This window comes from Clytia hemisphaerica, unplaced genomic scaffold (genome assembly GCF_902728285.1).
Source record: "Clytia hemisphaerica strain Z4C2 unplaced genomic scaffold, Clytia hemisphaerica genome assembly, whole genome shotgun sequence".
Taxonomy (NCBI): domain Eukaryota; kingdom Metazoa; phylum Cnidaria; class Hydrozoa; order Leptothecata; family Clytiidae; genus Clytia; species Clytia hemisphaerica.
The window spans coordinates 851,540-876,333 of NW_027104090.1; the positions used below are offsets into that span (position 1 = coordinate 851,540).

General features: G+C 36.1%; 1 protein-coding gene across 2 annotated transcripts in view; it reads left to right on the plus strand.

Moving 5' to 3' along the window:
* Positions 1–23,197, plus strand: part of LOC136812759 (uncharacterized) — a 232,255-nt gene extending 209,058 nt beyond the window's left edge. For both annotated transcript variants that reach the window (XM_067069283.1, XM_067069284.1), the window contains 2 exons: positions 4,558–4,719; positions 22,847–23,197. In XM_067069283.1, the coding sequence (XP_066925384.1) occupies positions 4,558–4,719; positions 22,847–23,163 (479 nt within the window). In that variant the 3' untranslated portion in view covers positions 23,164–23,197. The remainder of the gene's footprint in view (positions 1–4,557; positions 4,720–22,846) is intronic.
* Positions 23,198–24,794: the final 1,597 nt, after the last annotated feature.

The window sequence follows — 24,794 nt, forward strand, 5'->3', positions numbered from 1 at the left end:
ATCAGGACTGATCTGCAAAATCTAATTTTCAAGTCATGTGACCAAGTAAGGATAAATTTTTTTCACTGATCTGCAAAATCTAACAATCAAGTCATGTGACCAAGTAAGGATAAATATTTTTGACTTATCTGTAAAATCTAACTTTTAAATCACGTGACCGTGTAGTGAGAATATAAAGTTTTGTGAAATTTTTAAAGAACTCTTACGCAATTCATCGTTAGCAAGTAAGGATAATTTCTTTTGCCTGATCTGCGAAATCTAACTTTAAAGTCATGTAACCGTGTAGTGAGAATATGAATTTTTGCAAAATTTTTAAAGAACTCTTACGCAATGCATCGTGACCAAGTAAGGATAAATTTTTTTGCCTGATCTGCGAAATCTAATTTTCAAGTCATGTGACCAAGTAATGATAAATTTTTTTGACTAATCTGCGAAATCTAACTATCAAGTCATGTGACCAAGTAAGGATAAATTTTTTTGATTGATCTGCAAAATCTAACTTTCAAGTCATGTGACCAAGTAAAGATAAATTTTTTTGACTGATCTGCGAAATCTAACTTTCAAGTCATGTGACCAAGTAAGGATAATTTTTTTTTACTGATCTGCTAATTCTAACTTTCAAGTTATTTGACCAAGTGAGGATAAAATTTTTTGACTGATCTGCAAAATCTAACTATCAAGTCATGTGACCAAGTAAGGATAAATATTTTTGCCTGATCTGAAAAATCTAAACTTTCAAATCATGTGACCAAGTAAGGATAATCTTTTTTGACCGATCTGCAAAATCTAACTTTCAAGTCATTAGACCAAGTTAGGATGTCATGTGACCAAGTAGGGATAAATTTTTTTGACCGATCTGCAAAATCTAACTTTCAAGTCATGTGACCAAGTAAGGATAAATCTTTTTGACTGATCTGCAAAATGTAACTTTCAAATCATGAGACCAAGTAAGGATATTATTTTTTGCCTGATCTGTGAAAACTAACTTTCAAGTCATGTGACCAAGTAAGGATAAATTTTTTTGCCTGATCTGCGAAATCTAACTTTCAAGTCATGTGACCAAGTAAGGATAATTTTTTTTGATTGATCTGCAAAATCTAACTGTCAAGTCATGTGACCAAGTAAGAATACATTTTTTTGACTGATCTGCAAAATCTAACTTTCAAGTAATGTGACCGTGTAGTGGGAATATAAATTTTTGCGAAATCTTTAAAGAACTCTTACGCGATGCATCGTGACCAAGTAAGGATAATTTTTTTTGATTGATCTGCAAAATCTAACTGTCAAGTCATGTGACCAAGTAAGAATACATTTTTTTGACTGATCTGCAAAATCTAACTTTCAAGTAATGTGACCGTGTAGTGGGAATATAAATTTTTGCGAAATCTTTAAAGAACTCTTACGCGATGCATCGTGACCAAGTAAGGATAAATTTTTTTGCCTGGTCTGCAAAATCTAACTTTCAAGTCATGTGACTATGTGTAGAGCACCCGTGCATGCGTATTATGGTTTCTTCGAGATATTTCTTTAGAATTTCAATCACGATTGTTCATCGTGCACTCACTCTTCAAAATGTTACATGTATAGTACTGATTTGAGTTAAAGAAATGTATAATGTCAAAATATTTTTTTATTTACTTCTGCGCCCATCATTTTCACACCTAACGGTAATTATTTTATGTATTCTAGTATATCTGTCAATCAATTTTTCCATATTTTATTCAAAAATATCTGTCAATTAACTTCTTAGCTTGCATAATATCATATGTTACGTCATGTTTAAATTATTAACAATCTAGTAGAAACCATGTATATTCAGCTGTTTAATTTTTAAGCATAAATTATGACGTAGAAAAGAAAATAACAATAGGAGACGAAGTAAGGATATGTGACGAAGTAGTGCTATGCACACCCGGATGGTGGCGGATCTCTCTTAAGTTTCAGTATGCACAAGGTTGTGATAGATTCTCCTGCCGTACCGGCTGTATGGACAGGAGTTTCTCAGCTGCAATGATGATACGGTCGGGAAACTGGCCATAGCGTTGTTTTAGGCTTTGTGTTTTCTATTTCATACAGCAAGAGATTTTGTCCCACACGAATTACACGCGATAGACAGTTTTCAGTAGCTATTAGGCTGTGCACGGTGGTGAGGGGCCAGGCCTTGAGTCTGGGCAACCCGGCTGGTTGCGAAAACCCGCCGATTCTGGGTTTAATCATCGTTTAGGAAGTCGGATCCGGTACACAGTCCGGCACTTACCCGGCTGGTGGTGGACTTCCTGTCGGGTGCACATTGTTGCCTTATTTTTCTTTGTGCGATGTAGACGTGAAATAGTTAAGATAATTGAATATGTTATCACATTTCATCTTATGTTTATATTTAGTGAGTTTTCTACTGGTTGATATTTTATATCGTTACTATATATCTTTTATAGGCTTATTTACTTTTACTAATAGAAAAATTTTCAAATTTGTAGGTACGCGTGTCTTCCTGCAACCGTTAAGGCGCGACAAAAGTATAATTTTGGGATACCTTCGGTTGGGAAATATTTTGTCCCCAAAATTATTTGTATAGGAGTGGTTAAACAAAACCCAAAACTTAATACACTGGTCTCCCTTATCGTTCACCACTTCTGGGCTATCCGTCCTGCTCACAGCGTCCTTTCCAGGAGTAAAAAATAGAAAGTTAAATGGTAATTTAAGAGGTTAAGTTTTAGTTTAACTTTTATATTGTTACGACGCCACGCCCTTTTGCGTATCTAGCTAGAGTGGCTTTGGTAGGTCGTCCGCCCATAGTACGCCCCCGTCGCATTTTCTCCTTTTGGTAGAATCTATAGGTGGTTTAGAGCTATGACTTCGATCACTGATCTTCCATTCGCAAAGAAGCTCATCTTACAGTGAAGGCAGAGAAAATTATTTTTTACCTCCCTCCCTCCCTTCAAGGCTTGCGAGTATGGTTGCAGGCGGCCATCTTATACATTATAATTATTGTCAAATATGGGAAATATTTTATCCCCAAAATTATTTGTATAGGAGTGGTTAGCCAATAAACAAATGCCAAAAATTAATACACTGGTTTCCCTTATCGTTCACCACTTCTGGGCTATCCGTCCTGCTCACAGCGTCCTTTCCAGGAGTAAAAAATAGAAAGTTTCAGTGATTGATAAAGTCATTTAACCTGTATAAAAAATAAACAAAACTGATTTATATTGCTCCATCATTCATTCACAAACAAAGATAATAATTTTAATCATATCTCAGAATTATAGTTCTTTTAAAAAATGTAGCATACAAATAAGCAGATAATTCCCTTACCTTACCCTTGATTTACTTGCAGAGAAATGGTTTCATGGAGTTTATGCTACGATACAGCATCACGACATGTAGTGGAGAAAGACAAAAGAGTCAAACATATTGACAACAAATGAACAGCAAAGGAAAACAACATTTACAAAAAAGTAAAAAAGAAGTAGAAAATATACCCCTCATCTGGGTGAATGACATGACAAATCGCAAAGGCAAATTAAAGAAACAAAATGATACAAAAAAATCCTTAAATGAGTGTTGTCTGATCGACCCTTAGTTTAGGATAGATAGAAATAGCACCAACTAGACTCATTTGTTGATATAAATGGGTGAAGTAATACTTACACATCATGATTTTGTGGTTGAATTATGTTTCTCCTTTCCTCTTACACCAGACTTCAGATTAGCTTATCACTTCCACCACTCCAACTTTAACCATAGTACATATGAGAAAGATATGTATTATGTACTATGCTTTAACACTCAAAGTCAAAGAAATCACAAAATTGAAAACTGGTTTTGAATGTTTTGATTTCGTAAAGCGAATCTGGCATCTGTTCAGGGGGTTACATTATTAAATTTTACTTAAGATACTCTCAAAAATATAACATAAACACCATACAATTAGGTGTTCTTCGAATTAAAATCATTCGAGTGAATTTAAAACTAAACTGGAGTAATCTTCTAAAACATATTTACATTGTAAATATTGATATCATACGGATCATATTGGTTTTCTATTGACCCCCGGTTTAAGATCTATGCCGCCATTTTAAATTGGCGCTCTCATATTTCAAAAATTGTAAATTTAGTGAAATATATGATATTTTCAAGAATTCCCATTTGATGGAAATTTCAATTTTCAAACTTAGCGAAAATTTAATGAAATATCATATTTCAAGAGATTTTAACGACATGAAAATTTCATATTTTCAAAATATTGAAATATAGTAAAGATCATCTTTCAAATAGATGGAAATCCTTGAATTATTATATTTTTTCAATATATTTCAGATATTTACACGTTCGAAAGGTGGACTTTCAAGGTCCGCTTGAAATTCATTGAAATACCATTTTTTATATATATTTTTACTATATTTACAATTTAGGAAATCTATGATTTCGCCCAGTGTTTTCTGGGCCTCAAGAAAAAGTTACAGGTGAACTTTTTCTCTTTAGTTTTAGTCTTTGTGAAAGCTCTTTTGGGTTATTTTTAGATTAGTTTTTTTATGAAAAGGCCTTTTTTTGTTATAGATTATCCAATGATAACTTGGCAAACACCATCACCGTTTTACGCTATCAAAGGTGTATCTGATGTTTTACAGATCAAAACAAGTATGGATGATTACATTGATGATATTACGTGGATGTGGAGTGGTAAAGAAATACAAAATGACAAAAATTTCAGCTTTATAGGTTTGTAAACCACATCCCATCTGATATGTTTTGATATAAGGACTGCGTATCGTGTATAAAGTTCTCGTCCGTGAGTTAGGGAGTGGTCAGAAAGTATCTACTAGGGGGGAGTAGAGGATAATTCAAAAAATCAAAAGATAATTTCGCACTCCCACCCCTAACTTCGAAAATTTTTTCAACCCCCCTCCCACCTTAAAGTTAAAAAGGTTAAAAGATTTCCCCCTTGCTAAAACTTTTTTCCTCTACACTCTAACTGAGGTGAGGGTTCTACTTAATTTTACTTTCTTTAGGATTTAGACCGACTTGTCACATATAAATCGGGTATAACTACAGTAAAATTCCAGATTGTGAGTGATCCTATAATAGCCTAAATATCAAAATGTTGTGCACTTCGGTGGGGGGACTACATTATTATATGGCAGACAGCAAGTGGCTTGATTTCGAACGTGATGGGACAAATAATTTAGTCACGAATGAGGTGCAACCATGGTCGGCGTCGACAGGAGAAAATTTGGATTTTTAAGTCTTAATTTCCTCTTTTTCGGACTGGTTTTGCCCAGAAATTAGGCTTGCAATGTCTGTCTGTATCATATGGAATTTAAGAGTTAAAGTTTTTTTGCATATACAATTTTTTTAATATCACAGGAGTAATATTTTAAGTTGCGTCTAAAGGTAATAATATCAGAGATTGAGGAGGCGAAGATTCATGATTTGCGACGACAGGAGAAAAATTTCAATTTTCAACCATACACTTTTTCGCTAAAATTACTATTTTTCTGCACTTTACAGAATTAATGAAATACGAACAATTTAGCCTTTAAGTAGGGCGAAAAAAAAATCAAAAATCTTCAAATGTGAAACCATGAAATTTTGCGTTCTGAGTTGCCCAAAAATATTTCACACCCCCTCTTCCTTTTCCATTAAAAATATTTTGGAACCTCCCCCCCTTCTTAAACCCTTCAAAAAATGAAATCCTCAACCCCACCCTAGTAAATACTTTCTGACCATTCTTTTACTCCCGCTTTGTTTTTTGGACCTACCCCGGTGGAGGTGCTATAAATTAACCTGTGTTCGTTCGTTCGTTCGTTCGTTCGTCTGTTACCAACTTTTCTCAGGATTGAATCATACGAATCTTTTGATTTTTGGTACAAATGTGCAAAATGGTGGTGGCCAAAATGTGATGGAGCCCGATTTTCGAAAAAAAAAGATTTCGGCAAATTTGGGCCAAAAAACGACTAAAAAACGGGTTTTTGAAAAATTGGATCATTGATTTATTTTGATTTTTTGCATGAAAGTAGGGTTAAAAAAATCTGATCTGGAAGCTTATTGTTTTAACTTTTTGCTTAGTTTTTTTCCAATGAAACAAAAGGCTTTCAGAGCGGGGTTTTTTTATATGGACTATGCTCACAGGCTACAAGCATCTAAGCTACTTTGAGATTTTGAATTCCAAAAAAATAGAAAATAGTTAACTTAGCAAAATAAACTGTGTGTCGTAACCCCTAAAATAGGTGAACATTTTACGATTTCTAATAGATGAATTCGACGAAAGTGACTGATGCTATCGGATAAAGCATTCTGACATTCTGAGTAAAAAAAGTATACTACATACAACAAATTTTGAACTTATTTGTCAGAATTCTAAACTTTTAGTCTATGTATTTCTTAGCGTGTTTATGGGTGTAAGATAGATTAGGCTGCTGGTACCCACTAACGGATCCGTGCTCCTTATAGAGGATGCTTATTATAGAGTTATATTGTAGTCAAAATCGTGACTGTGCAACGTCGCACACACGACTCTGTAAAATGTTGCCGTGGCGCCGTGACTTTGCCTCGTGGAGCTGTGGCTTTGTCTTGTAGAGCTGTGACTTTGGCTCGTGGCGCTGTGGACTTTCCTCTGGCGCCGTGACTTTTCCTCGTACCGTGGTGTCACAGCAGCATGTCATGGTGTCGCTGATTCTTGGCATTGTAACGTGACATTGCATCACCATGGTACCGTAATGGTAGTACCCCCATAATGTCACACTATGGAATGGACTGGAATCGCATCGTGGAGTAATATTTACAACAGCGAAAATTCGATCTTATTATCGATTAAAATTATTTCTAAATTTATGTAAAAACAGTGTCGACCGGGCTCGTATGTCTAAATTTAGGGGTCAAATTTATATACAATATTATTGCATTTATAAATGCCTTAATGCGGTATTGAAACAATAAAATCTGAAAAAAAATCTGCGGCCTTCAAAGCTTCAATTTTTGAAACATCAACAGGCAATCAACCCTATTCGTACTAGGGGGGGGGGGCTCTTTCTGTTCGGAGGTCAAACTATTGGTAATAGCTCCTGAAATAATAAAGCTTTTGCCGTGAAATTTTCTGTAAATTCCTAACTTTTATTTTGCTTCAGAATAAAAAAAAATTTGACACTTAAATGTTTTCACACCTTGAGCATGATGACATTTCTGACAGTAAGGTGTCACAAAAATTGACACTTTTCCAATACAAATTTATTTTTAATGTCAAATACATCGTTTAAACCGTAATTTATTGAATATTTAGGATAAAATAAGCATTTTAAACTCAGGCAACTTTTTTCTAAAGCCTTTGTTAGAATACAATAGCTATTTATAAGAACAAAGGAATTTTTTGGTTTTTGCTCACTTTGGGCATGATGAGTGACGTCATCAAAAAATTTTTTTGTCAAAAGTTACCTTACGTGACAAGGATCTTGTGTGCCAAATTTTATCCAAAAAGACCAACTAGATCAAAAGTTAAGGGGTGGTACAGGAAAAAGCCCCCCCCCCCTAGTTCTGAACCGCCCCTAAAAGCCTAGGTTGAATAGGGTTAAAGCATTATTGAAAATGTCCTTTTGAAAATTTGAAAACAACTGTCAACTTTCTGGAAAAGCGCCGTTGAAATCTCAAACATCGTCGAATTTTCCCATAATATCCCATGTTATTGACTTTGCTAAGCCACAATTGCTGCCAAAAAGGATTATTTTTTCTTCATGACAACCCCATCCCTATAAGTTTCTAGCTCAAACTGGGCATAATGATGGAAATATTCAATATCAGTAGTTAAAGGGTTAAGTGAAATTAGAATGAAATTTGAAACCGTGATTTTTTTAATGTTTTTCAGCATTTTTGAGTGATTTAATGGTTTTATGATGTGAATTTAAAGTAATACATAACTCATTCCTGTTAAATTTTGTCATATGTTGATATCTTTTAATTAAAAAAGATAAAAGATGTATGTTTATGTAACGAAGCCGTAAAGTAGATTTATTGTTTCAAAAATTGTTGTCAATTCTTGCTTGGCACATCCACGTCTAATTCACTGGTTGGATGATTCAACAGAGGTTACAAGTGTTACATTGATGAATATTTCAGATGATTTTATGATTTCAAGACTTTTTGCAACTCTTTATAAACGGTGTTTCTAATCCGCGGATACAGCCATAATCACCAATAATCATCCATAATCAGCAATCGGCTAGCTCGTTGGCTGTTTTTTCATATATAAAGGAATGCACTCGCTGGTAAAATCATTCAAATACACCTTTCCCGGGGTTTTGTTTGGGATTTTACGTTTGAGTATTTCCCTTAGATATAACTAAGATAGAACTAGAACTAGAAATACATGAAAACGAGGCCTGGCTGTATGGAGGTCTGTAGAAGCCTCAATTTGTCCCACTTTGCCTGACTGCTTCGTCGGGCCTTGGGCGAGGTATAAATAGCCAAAAAAAAAACACTCCATGCATGCTCCACGTCCAGGGTTCGGGACAAAAGTCCCAATTTTCGACCATGTTTTGATATTTTATTTTTATTTGGGTGTAGATTCCAAAAAAAGTGGTCCGAAGTCCTGAAAAGTTCATGGGAAGGCTCCACAGGGGGTTAGAACTCATACCAGACCAGCTTGGAGTCCCCGGTGGGATGGAAACCAGTGAGACTTTTCTACAACTCGTGAACCACTTAGTGCTGACGTACACCTTCAGTCAAGTCTAAAAAATACTCTGAGGGGTCCCTATTGAGCTCTGGGCCAAGCCTAGCCAAGCTAGCGAAGGTATGACATCCCTGAGAAATTGCAGCAGAGAATGGCCAGAAATTGGCCCAGTGGTACAAGGCGTTGGGTTCACGCACTAGGGATCCCAGGATGGAATCGGGTCAAGGTCATCTTTTAAAACTTTTTTCGAGGTTTTGATATTTCATGATTTTTTGGGTGTAGATTCCGAAAAAATAGGTCCACAGTCCTGAAAAGTTGACGGAAGGGCGCTACGGGACCGTAAAGGACCCGTACGGGACCTTAAATGACCCCCTCCTCTAGCGCCGGACAGGGTAAGTCTCACTACTTGAAACCTTCTGGAAACGTCAAGCATATCGAAGGGGTAAAGCATGCCAAATTTCATCACTCCACCGTCAACGGTCGTCGGGCTATGGGCCGCGCAAGGTACGCTGCATGACGTCCCCGTACGGACGATTGCCGGGCCGTACGGCGTTTTTAGCTGGTCAAACTTTCCATGAGGTATAGTTAATCTAGTTCTATCTTAGTTATATCTAAGGAAATAATCTATATCTAAGGGAATAACTCAAACATAAAATCCCAAACAACACCCAAGGAAAGGTGTATTAGAATGATTTTGCAAGCATGATCACGCCACCACGAGGCAAAGCCACGGGGCCACACGAGGAAAAGTCATGGCGCTACGAGGAAAAGTCACGGAACCACGAGGCAAAGCCACGGCGCCACACGAGGAAAAGTTATGGCGCTACGAGGAAAAGTAACGGCGCCATAATATTTTTGATGGACGAGGGTAGTTTGTTCCAAGTCGATACTGCTCTAAAGTCAAACGTGTTAACACCAAATGCACAGTTAGGGTATGACCGTTACGGAGTTTGTAGACTGATTGTTTTGTTTGGAATATATCATGCATTACTTGGAGGTCCGAGGTGATGAATGGATAATTCAAAGACCTCAATGAGTAGAAGTTTGATATTTCTTACATGTATATTTTTAACATTACACAGTCAACAGAGCTTCGTAATCTAACCAAGAATTTTTCATAACTCTAAGTGCCCTATGATGGCACTTATCAATTTGGTTGATATCCCTTTCCCACAGAACATCCAGACCAATGGGCAATAGTTAAATGGCAAAAGAATATAGGCATTGATAAGAAGTTTTGTTTGTTCTTCAGACAGAAAAGTTCTTATTCGTCTTAGCGCTCTTAATTTTTGATTTAATTTTTTGCAAAGCTCAGTGACATGTGGGATAAAGGAAAGATTGCTATCTATATTGACGCCTAAGAGTTTAACAATCTCCACGCTGTCAATCTTGATGTTACGTATGTGCAAGGACGAGCTGGCATTCAAAGTGCCAGGATAAATAAGCTGAAATTTAGAGGGGTTTGCAACCATAGAGTTATGGTCCGGTCCAACCTCTGTCGTAATCTTGATTGTGACTTCTCAGACTTTGAAACTTTTAGCACAACTTTTGAAAATATTCTTGATGCTCATGCACCAATGAAAAAGCGAACTGTCCGGGGAAATCAAAAACCTCATATGTCTAAAATCCTACGTAAAGCAATCATGGTTCGCTCATACTACAAAAACAAAGCAAATAAGACCGGAAACCCCCTCTATAAAACCTTGTATCGCAAACAAAAAAATTATATTGTAAATTTGAATAGGAAAGCAAAGAGAAAATACTTTCGTGATTTAGGGACATCAGAAAATTTTTGGAAATCTGCAAAACCATATTTCTCAAAGAAAGTCCAACATCACGAGAAAATCTTCTTGCTTGACGATTCAAATAAATCAAAACTTGTTGACGATGAAGCCTCCATAGCAAAAACTTTTAACGACTATTTTGTAAATATTGCTTCCTATCTCGGCCTAAAAACTTCAGAATGCAGTCTTCCAGAAGATTCTGAAACCGACCCGCTTGAAAACCATCCTAGTATACTTCGCATCATCGAATCTCTATCTGCAAGTAAGTCTTTCTCTTTTAGCGAAGTAACTCCTGAAGATATCCATTGTATTATGCTCAAACTTAATCAAGATAAATCTGTCAGCGGTCCTTTTTCAATTAGAATAATCAAAGTGGTCTCTGATATACTGTCAGGGCCATTATCAAGACTCGTAAACCTTGCCTTCAGTACTTCTAAATTTCCCCAAAGTCTAAAAAGGGCAAGGGTTACGCCTGTTTTTAAAAAGGAAGATAAATTTCTGAAGAAAAACTATCGGCCAATTTAGGCCGTGGCCAGTGGATTGTTATTGTTTCAAAAATAAATAAAAAATTCAAAATATCGGTGAATAAACTTTTGATATCTTTCTTGGTCAATTTGAAGGTGCTGATTCGGAATTTGAATGTTACCAAGCTTGAAAACCCGCAGTTTTTGCGTAATTTGCAATTTTTTGCGTTTTTAGGCAAAATTGTAAGCCCTGAAAATTTGTGATTTTTGGGGGGTCTTCAAAATCAAAAAAGACCTATACCACGTAATAGAGCTCTTCAAACTGAGCAAAAAAATGTATCATATCAAAGTCTCAACTTTTTTAGATCAAAAGTTATAGACGATTTTATGGTCAAAAATTGATTGAAAACAGGGAATTTCCCCACAATCTGCATAATTTATCCAAAATTGTAGTATTTTTTACCACAAAAACGCCCATAACTTTTGATTAAGAAAAGTTGAGACTTTGATATAATACATTTTTTTGCTCAGTTTGAAGAGCTCTATCACGTGGTATAGGTCTTTTGTGATTTTGAAGACCCCCCAAAAATCACAAATTTTCAGGGCTTACATCCAACTTTCATCCTACTTTGATGGCATTTTTGATTCGAGTTTCTGTGGGTTTAGAGCTAAGCACAGCACTCAACATGCTCTAATTCAAATGATTGGTCAATGGAATCAAAGTCTTGATGAGTCCGGGAAGGTGGGAGCAGTACTGATGGACTTATCAAAGGCTTTTGACTGCATTGACCACAAACTTCTTATCGCAAAGCTTAAAGGCTACGGAATTGAAACAAAAAGTCTCGATCTTCTAAAATGTTATCTGAGTAATCGCTATCAGAGAACAAAGATCGGCTCTGAATATAGTGATTGGTTAAAAATCACTCTAGGTGTTCCGCAGGGGTCAATTCTTGGTCCCCTTTTATTTAATATATTCATAAACGATTTATTTCTTTTTATTGTTAAAGCCAGCATCTGCAATTTTGCGGAAGATAACACCTCGCACTCTTGTGCGGAAACTCTTGAAGAGGTCATCTCAAATCTTGAGTTTGACCTAGAAATAATCTTAGCCTGGTTTTCAAATAACTACCTCGAAGCTAACCCCGGGAAATTCCAAATGTTGGTTCTAGGAAAAAGGAATCTTCCTGTAGAAATCAGCGTTGGAAATGTTAGGATAAAATCAACGGATTCTGTTGAGCTACTAGGGATAACTATTGATAACAATCTTTCTTTTGCGACCCATTTCAATTCACTTTGCTCTAAAGCAAGATCCAGAATCTGGAGTTTGAACAGAATTCGTTTTTATATTTAATTTTGACCAGCGAAAGTCAATATTTAATGCTTATATTATGTCAATATTTAACTATGCACCGATAATCTGGATGTTCTGTAATAAAACCACATATGAAGAAATCACTAAAGTTCATAAGCAGGCCCTAAGAGCTCTACTCTGTGAATTCAGAAACGATTATGAAGTTTTATTGCAAAACGCCAAATGTAAGACAGTTCACGAAACTCAGCTTTGCTTCTTACTTTGTGAGGTCTACAAATCTGAGAACAAATTAAATCCGGAGTTCATGCAAGAAATCTACGTAACGAAGAAAATAAAATTCCACTTCCGAAACAAAGTTTTAATGTCTATACCTAAGGCTAATTCACTACGTTATGGAACTCAATCTTTCTTATTTCGAGGAAGCCTGCTTTGGAATCGGATTCCTGAAAAAAACAAGCTTGAATCCTCTATCGAAACTTTTAAATCCTCACTGAAAGAAATAAGCCTCACAAATATTTGTCTTTGTAAAATATGTATATAAAAAAAAATATTTTATCTTATATTCTTCATTATATAACTAGAACAGTGCTCACATCACTGGATAACGACCGCCTTAAATTTGATGAAGAATTCATCGGTTTAGACAATGATCGACACTCTCGTTTGCGTGATTTAACTTGAAAATATGGATACTTTTTATAAGCATATCTAGGCTCAGATATTAAGCATAAGCATAAAATTAAGCATATGGCAAACATTACTTGAGCCTACGAAAAATGTTTTCTTCCTGATTTTGGCTGATGGAACTTTGCGGATTTTCAGTATTTCCCTAAATTTATGTTTTAGATTTAAGCATCCCCTCAAGCATTTTTCAGCCTTTGGACCTAGCTTTGAACCTAAGCATCTCTGAGCCTGTTTTCGGATTTTTGATTGCTTATAAAAAAAACATGTATAAGCTAAACTACTGTGGCAGTTATGTTGCTTGACAGGATCAGTGATTTTGATGAGGTAGTATATTTTGAGTTGTTTAACCCTACCTACTGAGAGCTATTTGGGTCCCTTAGAACTGAAAGGGGGGGCACATAGTGTCCCCCGTGGATAACTTAGGATAGGAACATTATTTGGTCATGAAATTTGGTACAGCAATGCTTGAACCTATAACAAACAAATTTATCAAAAAATTCTTTTAAAAATTGAATGCAATTTTTGATGACGTCATCAATTGTATCAACAATTGGCAAAAATCACCCAAAAAACTCAAAAAAAAATTATGTTTCTTAAAATTGCTATTGAATCAGATGGAGAAACACATTCTCCTTCATTTTGCTTTTATTTGAAAGCTTTTACAATGTAATAAATGGAAATTAAAATCTTAATCAACATATTTGTCGTGACGTTCTACTATAGCGCGCCAAAACCGAAGAAAATGTTTTAAACTTTCAAAACCGCGTAAAATCAGAACATTTCAACTTTTTCAAGTCGGTGATACTTTTTTTTGTCATATTTATATTTGTTTTTTGCTGCTAATTCTCCTTTAAGATGTAATAGAAGCAATACAAATGAAATGGACCATTAAAGTATACCTGGTGACATGTTATAGTATCTTGGAGTAAGCACATAAAAAGAGCAAAATAGCCTGCGCTGCAGTTGTGGGATGGTAGTGGTCACCGACAAACCTGTCATTGGGACTAAAATAATTGACCAATGAGAAAAATTTTTTAACCAAAACATTCCCCATAAAATTTAATGAAAAGTCATAAAATTTCAGCTTCATAGCCTCACTAGTTAAAAAATGCCAGCCAATTTTCTAACAGGGGGGGGGGGCACTTTGTGCCCCCCCTCTCAGTAGGTAGGGTTAATCACTTGTGGTTTGAATCAGAAGCTGATAAATACTTAAAGTTTTTTTATTTACTTAACATTTATCTCCCTAGCGGGGCGCCACAGCATGTTTTTCATCTATTCATGATTAACATCGTTATCTCCGAAAAAATGCTTTTTTTATCTCCGTAGTAAAACACCACACATTTCAGAAAACCAGCGATTCTACAAATATCTCAAATTTTGCTCAGCTGCTCAAACCTTTAACCGTAAAAAATTCTGCAAAACGTGCAGAATAGGCATGAATGGGCGAGTCAAATTTTAAAATATTCAAAAGGATAGCACAGTTGTGACAAATTTTGAATCCAACTTTTTTACCCGTATACAGCTCGGAAAATTAACCGCCTTCGGCGGTCGATTAGTTTATTCTCTACGGTTGGTATTAATTAGTATTTTATTATTACTATGGCAGACCAACAATAAATAAATTGGAAAATAAAAAAAAAAAAAAAAAAATATGCTTGAATCATTCTAATATTATGTTCAATTTATAGATGTGATCATCAATGGTATCACCTGAAGAATACAAAGTGTTTTCATCAGCAAAATTTGAGATTTCCTTGATGAAATAAAATAGATCATTATAAATATACTGAAAAGCAGTGGTCCAAGGAAAAAACCTTGGGGAACACCTAATAAAACATCAAGCAATGAACTTAAGTGTGAGCCTATACGGACTCTGTGCCTTCTATTGCTTAGGTAGTTATTAGGTAGTTATGTATTAGTTTTAAGCTTTTCCCCAACACCATAGGCTGATAACATTGCCAGCAAAAGATCATGGGGTAGACAGTCGAAGGCCTTTGCCAGATCAATCAATACAGCTCCCACCTTTTGTTTGTCAGCAAGAGATGTCTGCCAGTTTCTAGAAACTAGATAGAATGAGCTAGTGACTATACTACAAAAGAAATACAAACCTCTAGGGATTCGTATGAAGATAATTGCTTTGAGAATATAAAACGAAATAATTGCTACTTGATAGGTTAATGATCATAGAGACACAAAGGACTGAAAGTTCCATGGGGAAAGATAAAATGTGACACCCCCGTCCTTGAGAAAACCTCTCAAATTAAGTTTACAACCAACACCAGCATGCCACGCCCATTGATCATTACCAATTAACACAACTAACGTCAATCGAACCAACCAGCACAAAAACTTGATACGAATGCTAATTATATGGTTGATTACATTTATCTTAGATTTGTAAAGGACGGGCGGGGCGATAAATCGGTAATAGCCCCGCTTTTTTGTAATCGCCCTGATGTAAACAAAAATTTCTATTGGTCGAAAGAAAAGTATCGTGCGATATTTTGATTAGTTAACAAAATATCGTACGAAATTTTTAAGCCAATCAAAATAAGAGTGTTTTTTTATAGTTTCGAATTTATAAGTTTCGAAAAGAATAGCGATTGAGTGTTCTTCAATTCTTTTTTTGACCATATAATTAACGCGGAATAACATGGTATGCTCGGGTGATTTTTGATTAAAAACCCCTCGTTTCATTGAAAACACTTCAAAATAGCCCTCACTACGTTCGGGCAATTTTGAAATGTTTTCAATGAACCTCGGGGTTATTAATCCCAAATCACCCTCTAAACCATGTTATTACTAGTACTAATCGAATTGATAACCCAGCCAGAATCGGTCAACAGAGGTGATATAATTGTCGACCAACCAATGAACTAGATTGATACGGATGCTGGTTTTTGAATGGTGAGGTGTAATCCTACTTACTTAATTCGAGTGGTGAAATCATTGTGATTGACCGTGTGTAAAGAACGGAATGAGTAATGTCTTCGACCTTTCGGACACGATTTTCCCGAACAGGAAACAATTGATTGATGCGCCCGAGAAATCATTTTCCGCGGCTGAGTAATTGGGTGTCATGTACCAGAACCAGGTTGTCGACCTGAACGTTTTTTGAAGCTCGAGTCCACTTGTTTCGAGCAGTCAGAGTGGGAAGGTATTCCCTCCTTCATATATTCCAGAATTATTGAGTGATTGACTGGAATTGTTTCCAGCGCTTTCTTGGAGTCGCTTTGTCATTTTAAATAACGCATGTTGGAAGTAGAGTAGAAGCTTTTCCAATAATAAAGTGGTTTGTAGTTAGCGCGTCCAGGTCAGACGCGTCATCACTGACTGACGTTAGTGGTCTGCTGTTGACAAAGGCGTCTACTTCAGTGAGGACTGTCAAGAGAGTGAAATCGTTTAACACGACGTATTCGGCCATGATGATCGCATTAAGTGACGCCTTTACACTTTGAACCATCAGATCCCATACCCAACCCTTGTGTTGGTATTCAATCCCATTCAATGCTTTGACGCCTCAAGCTTCGGTTGATCTTGGCAGAGTCCATACGTTCAAGTTCCTTCTTGATTTCATTGTTTGCTCCTTTAAAGTTTGTCCTACAGTCGGAACGAATTAGCTTTGGGCTTCCTCTCCTACAAATTAAGCGTTCCAGTACGGATTTGCAATACCTTGACGAGTATTGGACCAAAACAATCAACACCCGTGTGATAAAAAGTGTTTGGTTGGTAGGACGATTTTATATTTGATGCATAGAGAAAGTCTCCATACTTTAGTCCTCCACTGACACGCATAACTCCTTAATCATCTAGAAAGACATCAAGTTTCTTTTGAGAAACTTTTAGTTGACGTCCTCCTTAGATTTGATTCATTGCTTCGGGGAAGAATTCGTTTTGGGTGAGTTTGACAAGATAGTGTTCACTTGACTCTTCTCGTTTTAGAGTTGCTTGATGAATTGGACTTGATGATATGATTGCTAGTCTTTGCGTGGATGTCATTTGCTTGGATTTGCTCGATGATTTTCGACTTGCCTTGAAATTTTTTAAGAATATGTGTATCCATGCAATGACACGACGACCTTTTGCCAAGAGGAGTTTCTCTCATATTGTAGAAGAGATTTGGTTACGTTTATCTGTGTGACGTTTACTCTGCAAAGTTCAATGTAGTTTTCGTCCAAGGGAATCTTCGGGATTGATGGACATTCCGATTCAGGTAGTCTAAGGTACGCTGGGCTGTTGAGCTATACATCGTCTTCTATTGCTTCAAATCTTCCTCTCTTGTAGCTAAGACTGATGGGTTTTTCTTTCCTGAAAAAACTTCCATTGGGATACTTCAGAATGCTCTCGTATTTCAGAAATACGGTTTGCCACATATGTTCTGAACCTTCTCTCCTCGTTGTTGATGCATTGCAGGTTCGGCGTCGAGTCAGTCCAGAAGATTGTCTAATTGAAGTCGTGGTCAAATTCTCTGTTGATCGTTTCTTTGGTTTCCACTGCTATCACTACTCCTTGAAGTTCGAGGTGTGGTAAAGATATTTGTTTTATTGGTGGAAGTAGACGCCGTTGTCAACAGCAGACCTCACCTTATATCACCTCTGTTGACCGATTCTAGCTCGGTTGACATACTTATCAATTCGATTAGCATTCGTATCAAGTTGTTGTGCTGGTTGGTTCGATTGGCGTTCGTTGTGTTAATGGGTAATGATCAATGGGCGTGGCATGTTGGTTAATTTGAAAGGTTTTCTCAAGGACGGGGATGTCACATTTTATCTTTCCCCATGGAACCTTCTGTCTTTTGTGTCTCTATGATCATTAACCTATCAAGTAGCAATTATTTCGTTTTATATTCTTAAAGCAATTATCTTCATACGAATCCCTAGAGGTTTGTATTTCTTTTGTAGTATAGTCACTAGCTCATTGTTTCTAGTTTTTAGAAACTGGCAGACATTTCTAGCTGACAAACAAAAGGTGGGACTGTATTGATTGATCTGGCAAAGGCCTTCCACTGTCTACTCCATGATCTTTTGCTGGCAAAGTTATCAGCCTATGGTCTTGGGGAAAAAGCTTAAAACTAATGCATAACTACCTAATAACTACCTAAGCAATAGAAGGTACATAGTCCGTATAGGCTCACACTTAAGTTCATGGCTTGATGTTTTATTAGGTGTTCCTTTAAGGTTTTATCCTTGGACCACTGCTTTTCAATATCTTTATAATGATCTAATTTATTTCATAAAGGAAATCTAAAATTTTGCTGATGGAAACACTTTGGTATTCTTTAAGTGATACCGTTGATGAAGTAAATCATGATCATATCTATAAATTGAACATAATATTAGAATGATTCAAGCATAACTGTATGGTTGCAAACCCCTCTAAATTTCAGCTTATTTATCCTGGCACTTTGAATGCCAGCTCGTCCTTGCGCATAGGTAACATCGAGATTGAAGATTGTTAAACTCTTAGGCATCAATAAAGATAGCAATCTTTCCTTTATCCCACATGTCACTGAGCTTTGCAAAAAATCAAATCAAAAATTAAGATCGCTAAGACGAATAAGAACTTTTTTGTCTGAAGAACAAACAAAACTTCTTATCAATGCCTATATTCTTTCGCCATTTAACTATTGCCCATTGGTCTGGATGTTCTGTGGGAAAGGGATAGCAACCAAATTGATAAGTGCCATCATAGGGCACTTAGAGTTATGAAAAATTCTTGGTTAGATTACGAAGCTCTGTTGACTGATTGTAATGTTAAAAATATACATGTAAGAAATCTCAAACTTCTACTCATTGAGGTCTTTATATTATCCATTCATCACCTCGGACCTCCAATTATGCATGATATGTTCCAAACAAAACAATCAGTCTACAAACTCCGTAACAGTCATACCCTAACTGTGCATTTGGTGTTAACACGTTTGACTTTAGAGCAGTATCGACTTGGAACAAACTGCCCGAGGGTAGTTTCAAAAATATTACGGCGCCGTGACTTTTCCTCGTAGTGCCATGACTTTTCCTCGTAGGGCCATGACTTTTCCTCGTGTGGCCATGTGGCTTTGCCTCGTGGTGGCGTGATTATTCCCTGTGGCGTCGTACCGTGACGTGATTCCTCTTCTTGTATCGTACAACTAGGAAATCTTAATCTGTATGAAACTGCTGGATTTAATTTTGCGAGTACTAAAAAGGATTATAAATAATTTTCGACTTTTCTCATTTCTATGACTTTTGAGACGAGAATATTCTTCTTTACAAATTTGACAAACTTAGACTTTTCTGATCAAAAAATATAAGCTGTTACATGAAATTGAAATGAAATTTGACCTTACATTGGTCCGAAATCCAATTTTCGAAAAAAGATTTTTAGTGTAATCTTAATTTTTTTAAATTCAAAATTTTGAATTATTCTTTAGTTAGTACACAGATTATCATTCTTGAATATTTTGGTAAAAATTATTTTTGAAAAAATTAATTGTCCAAATAATGCTCTTACAAAGTAAACGTAACAGGATATGGGGCAGAAAATAAGTCAATTTTAGGTTTATAAAGAGTTGGAAAAAGGATTGAAATCATAAAATAATCTGAAATATTCATCAATGTAACACTTCTAACCTCTGTTGAATCATCCAACCAGTGAATTAGACATGGATGTGCCAAGCAAGAATTGACAACAATTTTTGAAACAATAAATCTACTTTACGGCTTCGTTACATAAACATACATCTTTTATCTTTTTTAATTAAAAAATATCAACATAATAATATGACAAAATTTAACAGGAGTGAGTTATGTATTACTTTGTGTAAGTACTGTTAATTTTTTTGGAACATACTTTAAATTTTTTCTACTCAGATAACATAGTTTTAAAAAAGTAAAATACTTTCATGCTAGAGATCTTTGCAGCCCGAAGATTTACTGAATCAGGCTATTCGATAAATTGTAGTATTTCCTAGAAATTTTATTTCACGAATGAGGCCCCCCCCCCAGCGGTTGGCGTGATGGCGTGATGGAGGGTTTTTCGTGGCGTGATGGCGTGAAATTTTGAAAAAAACGGCGTGATGGCGTGAAAATGAAGTGCCGGCGTGATCGTGAAATCGAGTTTTTTCAGGCGTGATGGCGTGAAATTTGCAGTTCAGCGTGATCGTGAAAATTATATTTATTAGTTGAATCGTATTTCTATGTCCATTTTAGCCAATTTAGAAAGGTTTAAATTTCAAAATTTTCTTGGTCGGCCCCAACTATGGTGGGCCTCCTATAGGGTCTCCTATAGATCTCATTTTAAAACATAAAAGAAAAGGTGCAAACAGTTCTATTCATCTGCCATTTATCCTTGTAACTTCCGATTGTTTTTAGCAGTTGCTAGCTAGTCTTCAAAATAATAAAGTCTGAATGCTATGAGAGGGTCGAAAATTGAAAATTTTCCCCGTCAGCGCAAACCATGGTTGCGCTTCCTCTGTAACTAACATTCTCCTCTCTTTCTTAGATGCTTATTCTTATAGATGCATCAAAGATATCAGGTCTTTTATTTCAGGAAAACATACATTTGTAGCAAATCCTTAAACACAAAGAAGCAGCAGGTTTATTATGAGGTGTAATTTTAAGCAGATTGATCAAAGGAATCCTGTGATGTTTAACCCATATTTTGGAAAAAGAGAGTAAATGAGGGTGATTTTAGCCATACTAAATTGAAAATTTCTCCCGTCGGCGCAAACCATGGTTGCGCCTCCTCGTTCCCCTTTTGAAAACTATTCACGCTAATTCACAATTAATGCCCATGGGACCCGTCAACGGGGGGACCAGGGGGCATGACCCCTCATGTTGCTTGTACTTTTAAAAGATTTCCATTAGTTTTACATGAATTATTTTTCAAATTGAATTGAAATGGGTCCTAAAATAGCACTTTGAACCCTTCAAAATTCAAAGAATTTCTCCGTTACCCAACCATGGTGTGCTTTGTCAATTTACTCAAATATACCTCAGCCCTCAAACTGGTGCCCTTTGATGTGACCAGTTGTCCAACAATTTTTGGTATGCATAAGTCAAGATTACGTCATTTTTCCTATCAAAAACACCCAAAAAAACTGGAATTTGACCCCTGTGTCAAATTTTATCTAGATTTTTTGGGTGTTTTCGATAAGAAAAATGATATAATCTTGACTTACGCATATGAGAATGCCGAAAAACTGATTGACGACCAAACACACATATATGTGGGCAAAAATTAAGTTTATATAACAAAATATGAGCGTGAAAACTAAATTTTCTAGGCGTAATGGCGTGAAATCGAAAAAAATTGGCGTGATCGTGAAAATCAAATTTTTCAGGCGTGATGGCGTGAAATCGAAAAAAAATTGGCGTGATGGCGTGAATTTTGGGTCCGCTGGGGGGGGGCCTCACGAACTGGGATAATGGATTTTTATTTTTTTCACAAATTCACATTTTTAAACCTTACATCACTCAAGAACTGATCTCCTCCATAGTTAGAGTGATCATGTACTTCTTGATGTTCCTTTTTCTCTTTGTTTGAGAAATCTCTCTTGACTTGACTCGAGACAGATTGGTCGAGAATAGAAGAAGTTGAGTGTTGGCTTGAAGCTAGTCTCTTTGAACTACATTGATGGAAGGCATTTACTGATTTTTGTTAGCCAGCTGCAATGGTTATCGGACAGAGTCAAGATATAGTGGTACTTGACTTGATATCCAGACTTTGTTCGTCTAGATTGAATGTGGTGATCAGTGTGACCTATGATACCTGTACTTAAGTTGTGTGACTGGTATCCAGGTCTCCGGGAGCAGAATGAATTGAGCAATCGGTATAAAGTCTTGCTTGCGACGTGGATTGACCGATCAGTGTTCAAACTGCTGTAAAACTTGAACTGAGCAATCGTATTCAAGAAATAAGGTAGGTATCCAAGCTATGTGACGATAGTTGGATTGAATTGAAATCGGTATCCAAGCTATGTGATGATAGTTGGATTGAATTGTGATTAATATCCAAGCTATGTGATGATACTTGGATTGAATTGTGATCGGTATCCAAGCTATTTGGTGATAGTTGGATTGAATGGAAATTGGTATCCAAGCTATGTGATGATAGTTAGATTGAATTGTGATTGGTATCCAAGCTATGTGATGATATTTGGATTGCGTTGTGATCTGTATCCAAGCTATAGTTGAGCGATAGTTGGATTTGATAGAGATAAGTGTCCAAGCTATTTGAACAATAGTTGGATTTGAGAGAGATCGGTCGGATTCGTTCATTATTTTGGCTCGTGATAATTGTTTTGTTAGTTCTACAGATCTGTTGCAGATTATTTCAAGGTATTTTAGTTATGTATAAAGTACATTTTGGGGGTTATATTGAATATGCCTAACATTACTTCTTTATGATTCTACAAAAGGGAGTCTTGTTGTTCCTTTGGCTTTGTTAGGTGTTAAGACAAACAAAACTTTTCTTCAGCTCTAGGGGATTTCGATACTTTGTGTTTATCTTTTTGAGGTGCTTAGCTTTAATTCTTTGAATAGATTGGAGCGTTTTTTGGTAGTTTTCTTTCACTTTTTTCCAGATTTATATTTTTAAGCGAGCTTCGACCAAAGAGCGGAAGGGAGTTTTGACAAATTTACAGACCAGATATAAAAGCAAAAGTGAAAAATAAATCTACAGACTGTACATGCGCGCATCAGATTGTTTTTATCTTTCTTTCTGTTTTGTTTTTCTGGTCTGAGATTCGAATTTCGAATGTAAAAGTTCTATTGAAAACGTTCAGATCGTTTTTGCAGGCACATCAATGGCAATCAAATTATTAACTCGCCAAGATTCTGTGATATACATCGAAATAAAAAAAAACTGAACATGAAAGTGGTTGGTAGATCACTAAGGGTTTAGTCTAGTTATTAACTCGATTAATACGTGTATTATTTTTGTTATAAAATTTTCTTCGCAGATTTTGCTTCAAGGCCGGAAGAAAAGAAGAGATTACAGCTCATAAATATTGGACGACAATCTGGCAAGAAAAAATATCTCGATTTTTCTGGAACATACACTGTTAATTTGAAAGGATCATTCTGTTCGTTCAGCACCAAAATTGACGTCATAGTCCATGTTGCGCCACGAGTCACACTTACACCAAAACAAAATAGAAAAAGTATCCCCTATTTTGAGGACAGTAAAGCCATGTTTAAGGTATTTGTCGACGGCGGTGTACCTAGAGTGGAAGTAAGTGGATTAAATTTTTTGTGGATAAAACTCCCCATGGATTAATTTCGCGAATTATGGCCATTTTTGCGAAAAACAGTCCTCGCAGATTCTGCATAATAACTCATTGAAAGATATATAGAGAAAAACTTGATATTTGGCGTGGGTCGCCAAGTCATCTAAGCTCTGGTTTATACGGTCCACTTTTCACCCTACATATTCTACTTAGCCCAGCACTAGCGAGTTGCGCCTTTCATTTGCAACTTTCCGTCCGCCCGTGTGTCTGTTTTGGCAGAAACAGAGCTTAACACCAGTACCACACTTTTTAATTTTGCCGTCTGGAGAGTAGCCTATTACACGAAAACCGCTTTTTTTATTGCGTCTTAAAGGGGAAGTTAAGTAATTTCTAGGGTACCCATTTTTTGCTTTTATCATCATTATATGACAATATCATGTGCCTCGGGTTACTTTTCATTCGTTCAAAACACTTTTTTCTACGAGATATAGCTCCCTCTTTTTTGCAATAAAAGTGAATTTTAAAGAGAACGCGTTTTTTAAAGAGGAGTGGCACGAGCATCTGTTCTGACGTAATTTGCTCCAAAAGACGAACAGAAATTTTTCTTTTAAACAAAATCTCTACTGATAAACAGTGTTTTGTAAAGAGATTCTGCTAGACCTGGCTAGACGTTTATTCGTTTTTTTTTTCAAGATTTCTTCACGTTTCTTCGATCCTATACTTTCTCATTCTTTCTAGCTACAAGACTAGTAAGTCCTTGACCTTTTGTGATAATTTTAGTTTGATGAAGCACCCGTAAATGCTTGATTTGTAGATGCGGAAAAAGCTTCGGCTCTCCAGAGGAAAATGTGTCCACGAGTAGTCCTCATCCCGATTGGGTAAATCGCTAATTCCACTTGAATTTTGTGGCTGAAAATGATTCCATCGAGAAAAAAAGAATTAACATATCCCATTTAAAAGTCTCTTATTTTGACTTTGACTTTACTGTGCGAGATTCGAACACCATTTTTCTCTGTAAAGAGCGAAGAATGGTCTAAAAACAATTTTTATATCTCTAGTCTTTCTTTCTTTCTTTCTTCACATGGAAATAAGTCCAAAACATACTAAGCTTACTGGACCTTACTGAAAACACAAAGGTTCTTTCACATACCTAGAAATTGTGGCTACCATTGATTTTCTATTGAAAAAAACAAGGTTTTTGGATTCTAGTATGGTTAGACCGTATAAAACATCAAGTAATGAAATATTGAAAAAATCATATCAGGGGTTGAAAAATAGTTTTGATCAGTTATGATACAGCTCTTTTCTACTACAAAATCGTTTAAAAAAGATTCTTTCTGGAGCAAATGGCGTCACACGAAAGAGAGATTGGAAGAAATTTTAAACAAAAAGGGGGTCTTTTAAACACCGGTTTTTGCGTATGTGTTTATGAAAGATATATCGATGTTTAGACATTGAAGTTGAGATTTTCGTGAATTCTATCATGTTAGGATTGGTTCTTAGGGAAAACCATATACCTTAAAGACCACTTAACTTCCCCTTTAACGTATGTTACTTTTTGCAGCGGCATCCAAGATTTTCTCTTCGGTGCAGCTCCTTTTGTAGCCAGTGCCTTCCTACAAACCAAATTTGCAAGATCTTGTAAAATAAATGTAAGGTCTTCTATAATTCTGACTGTTAT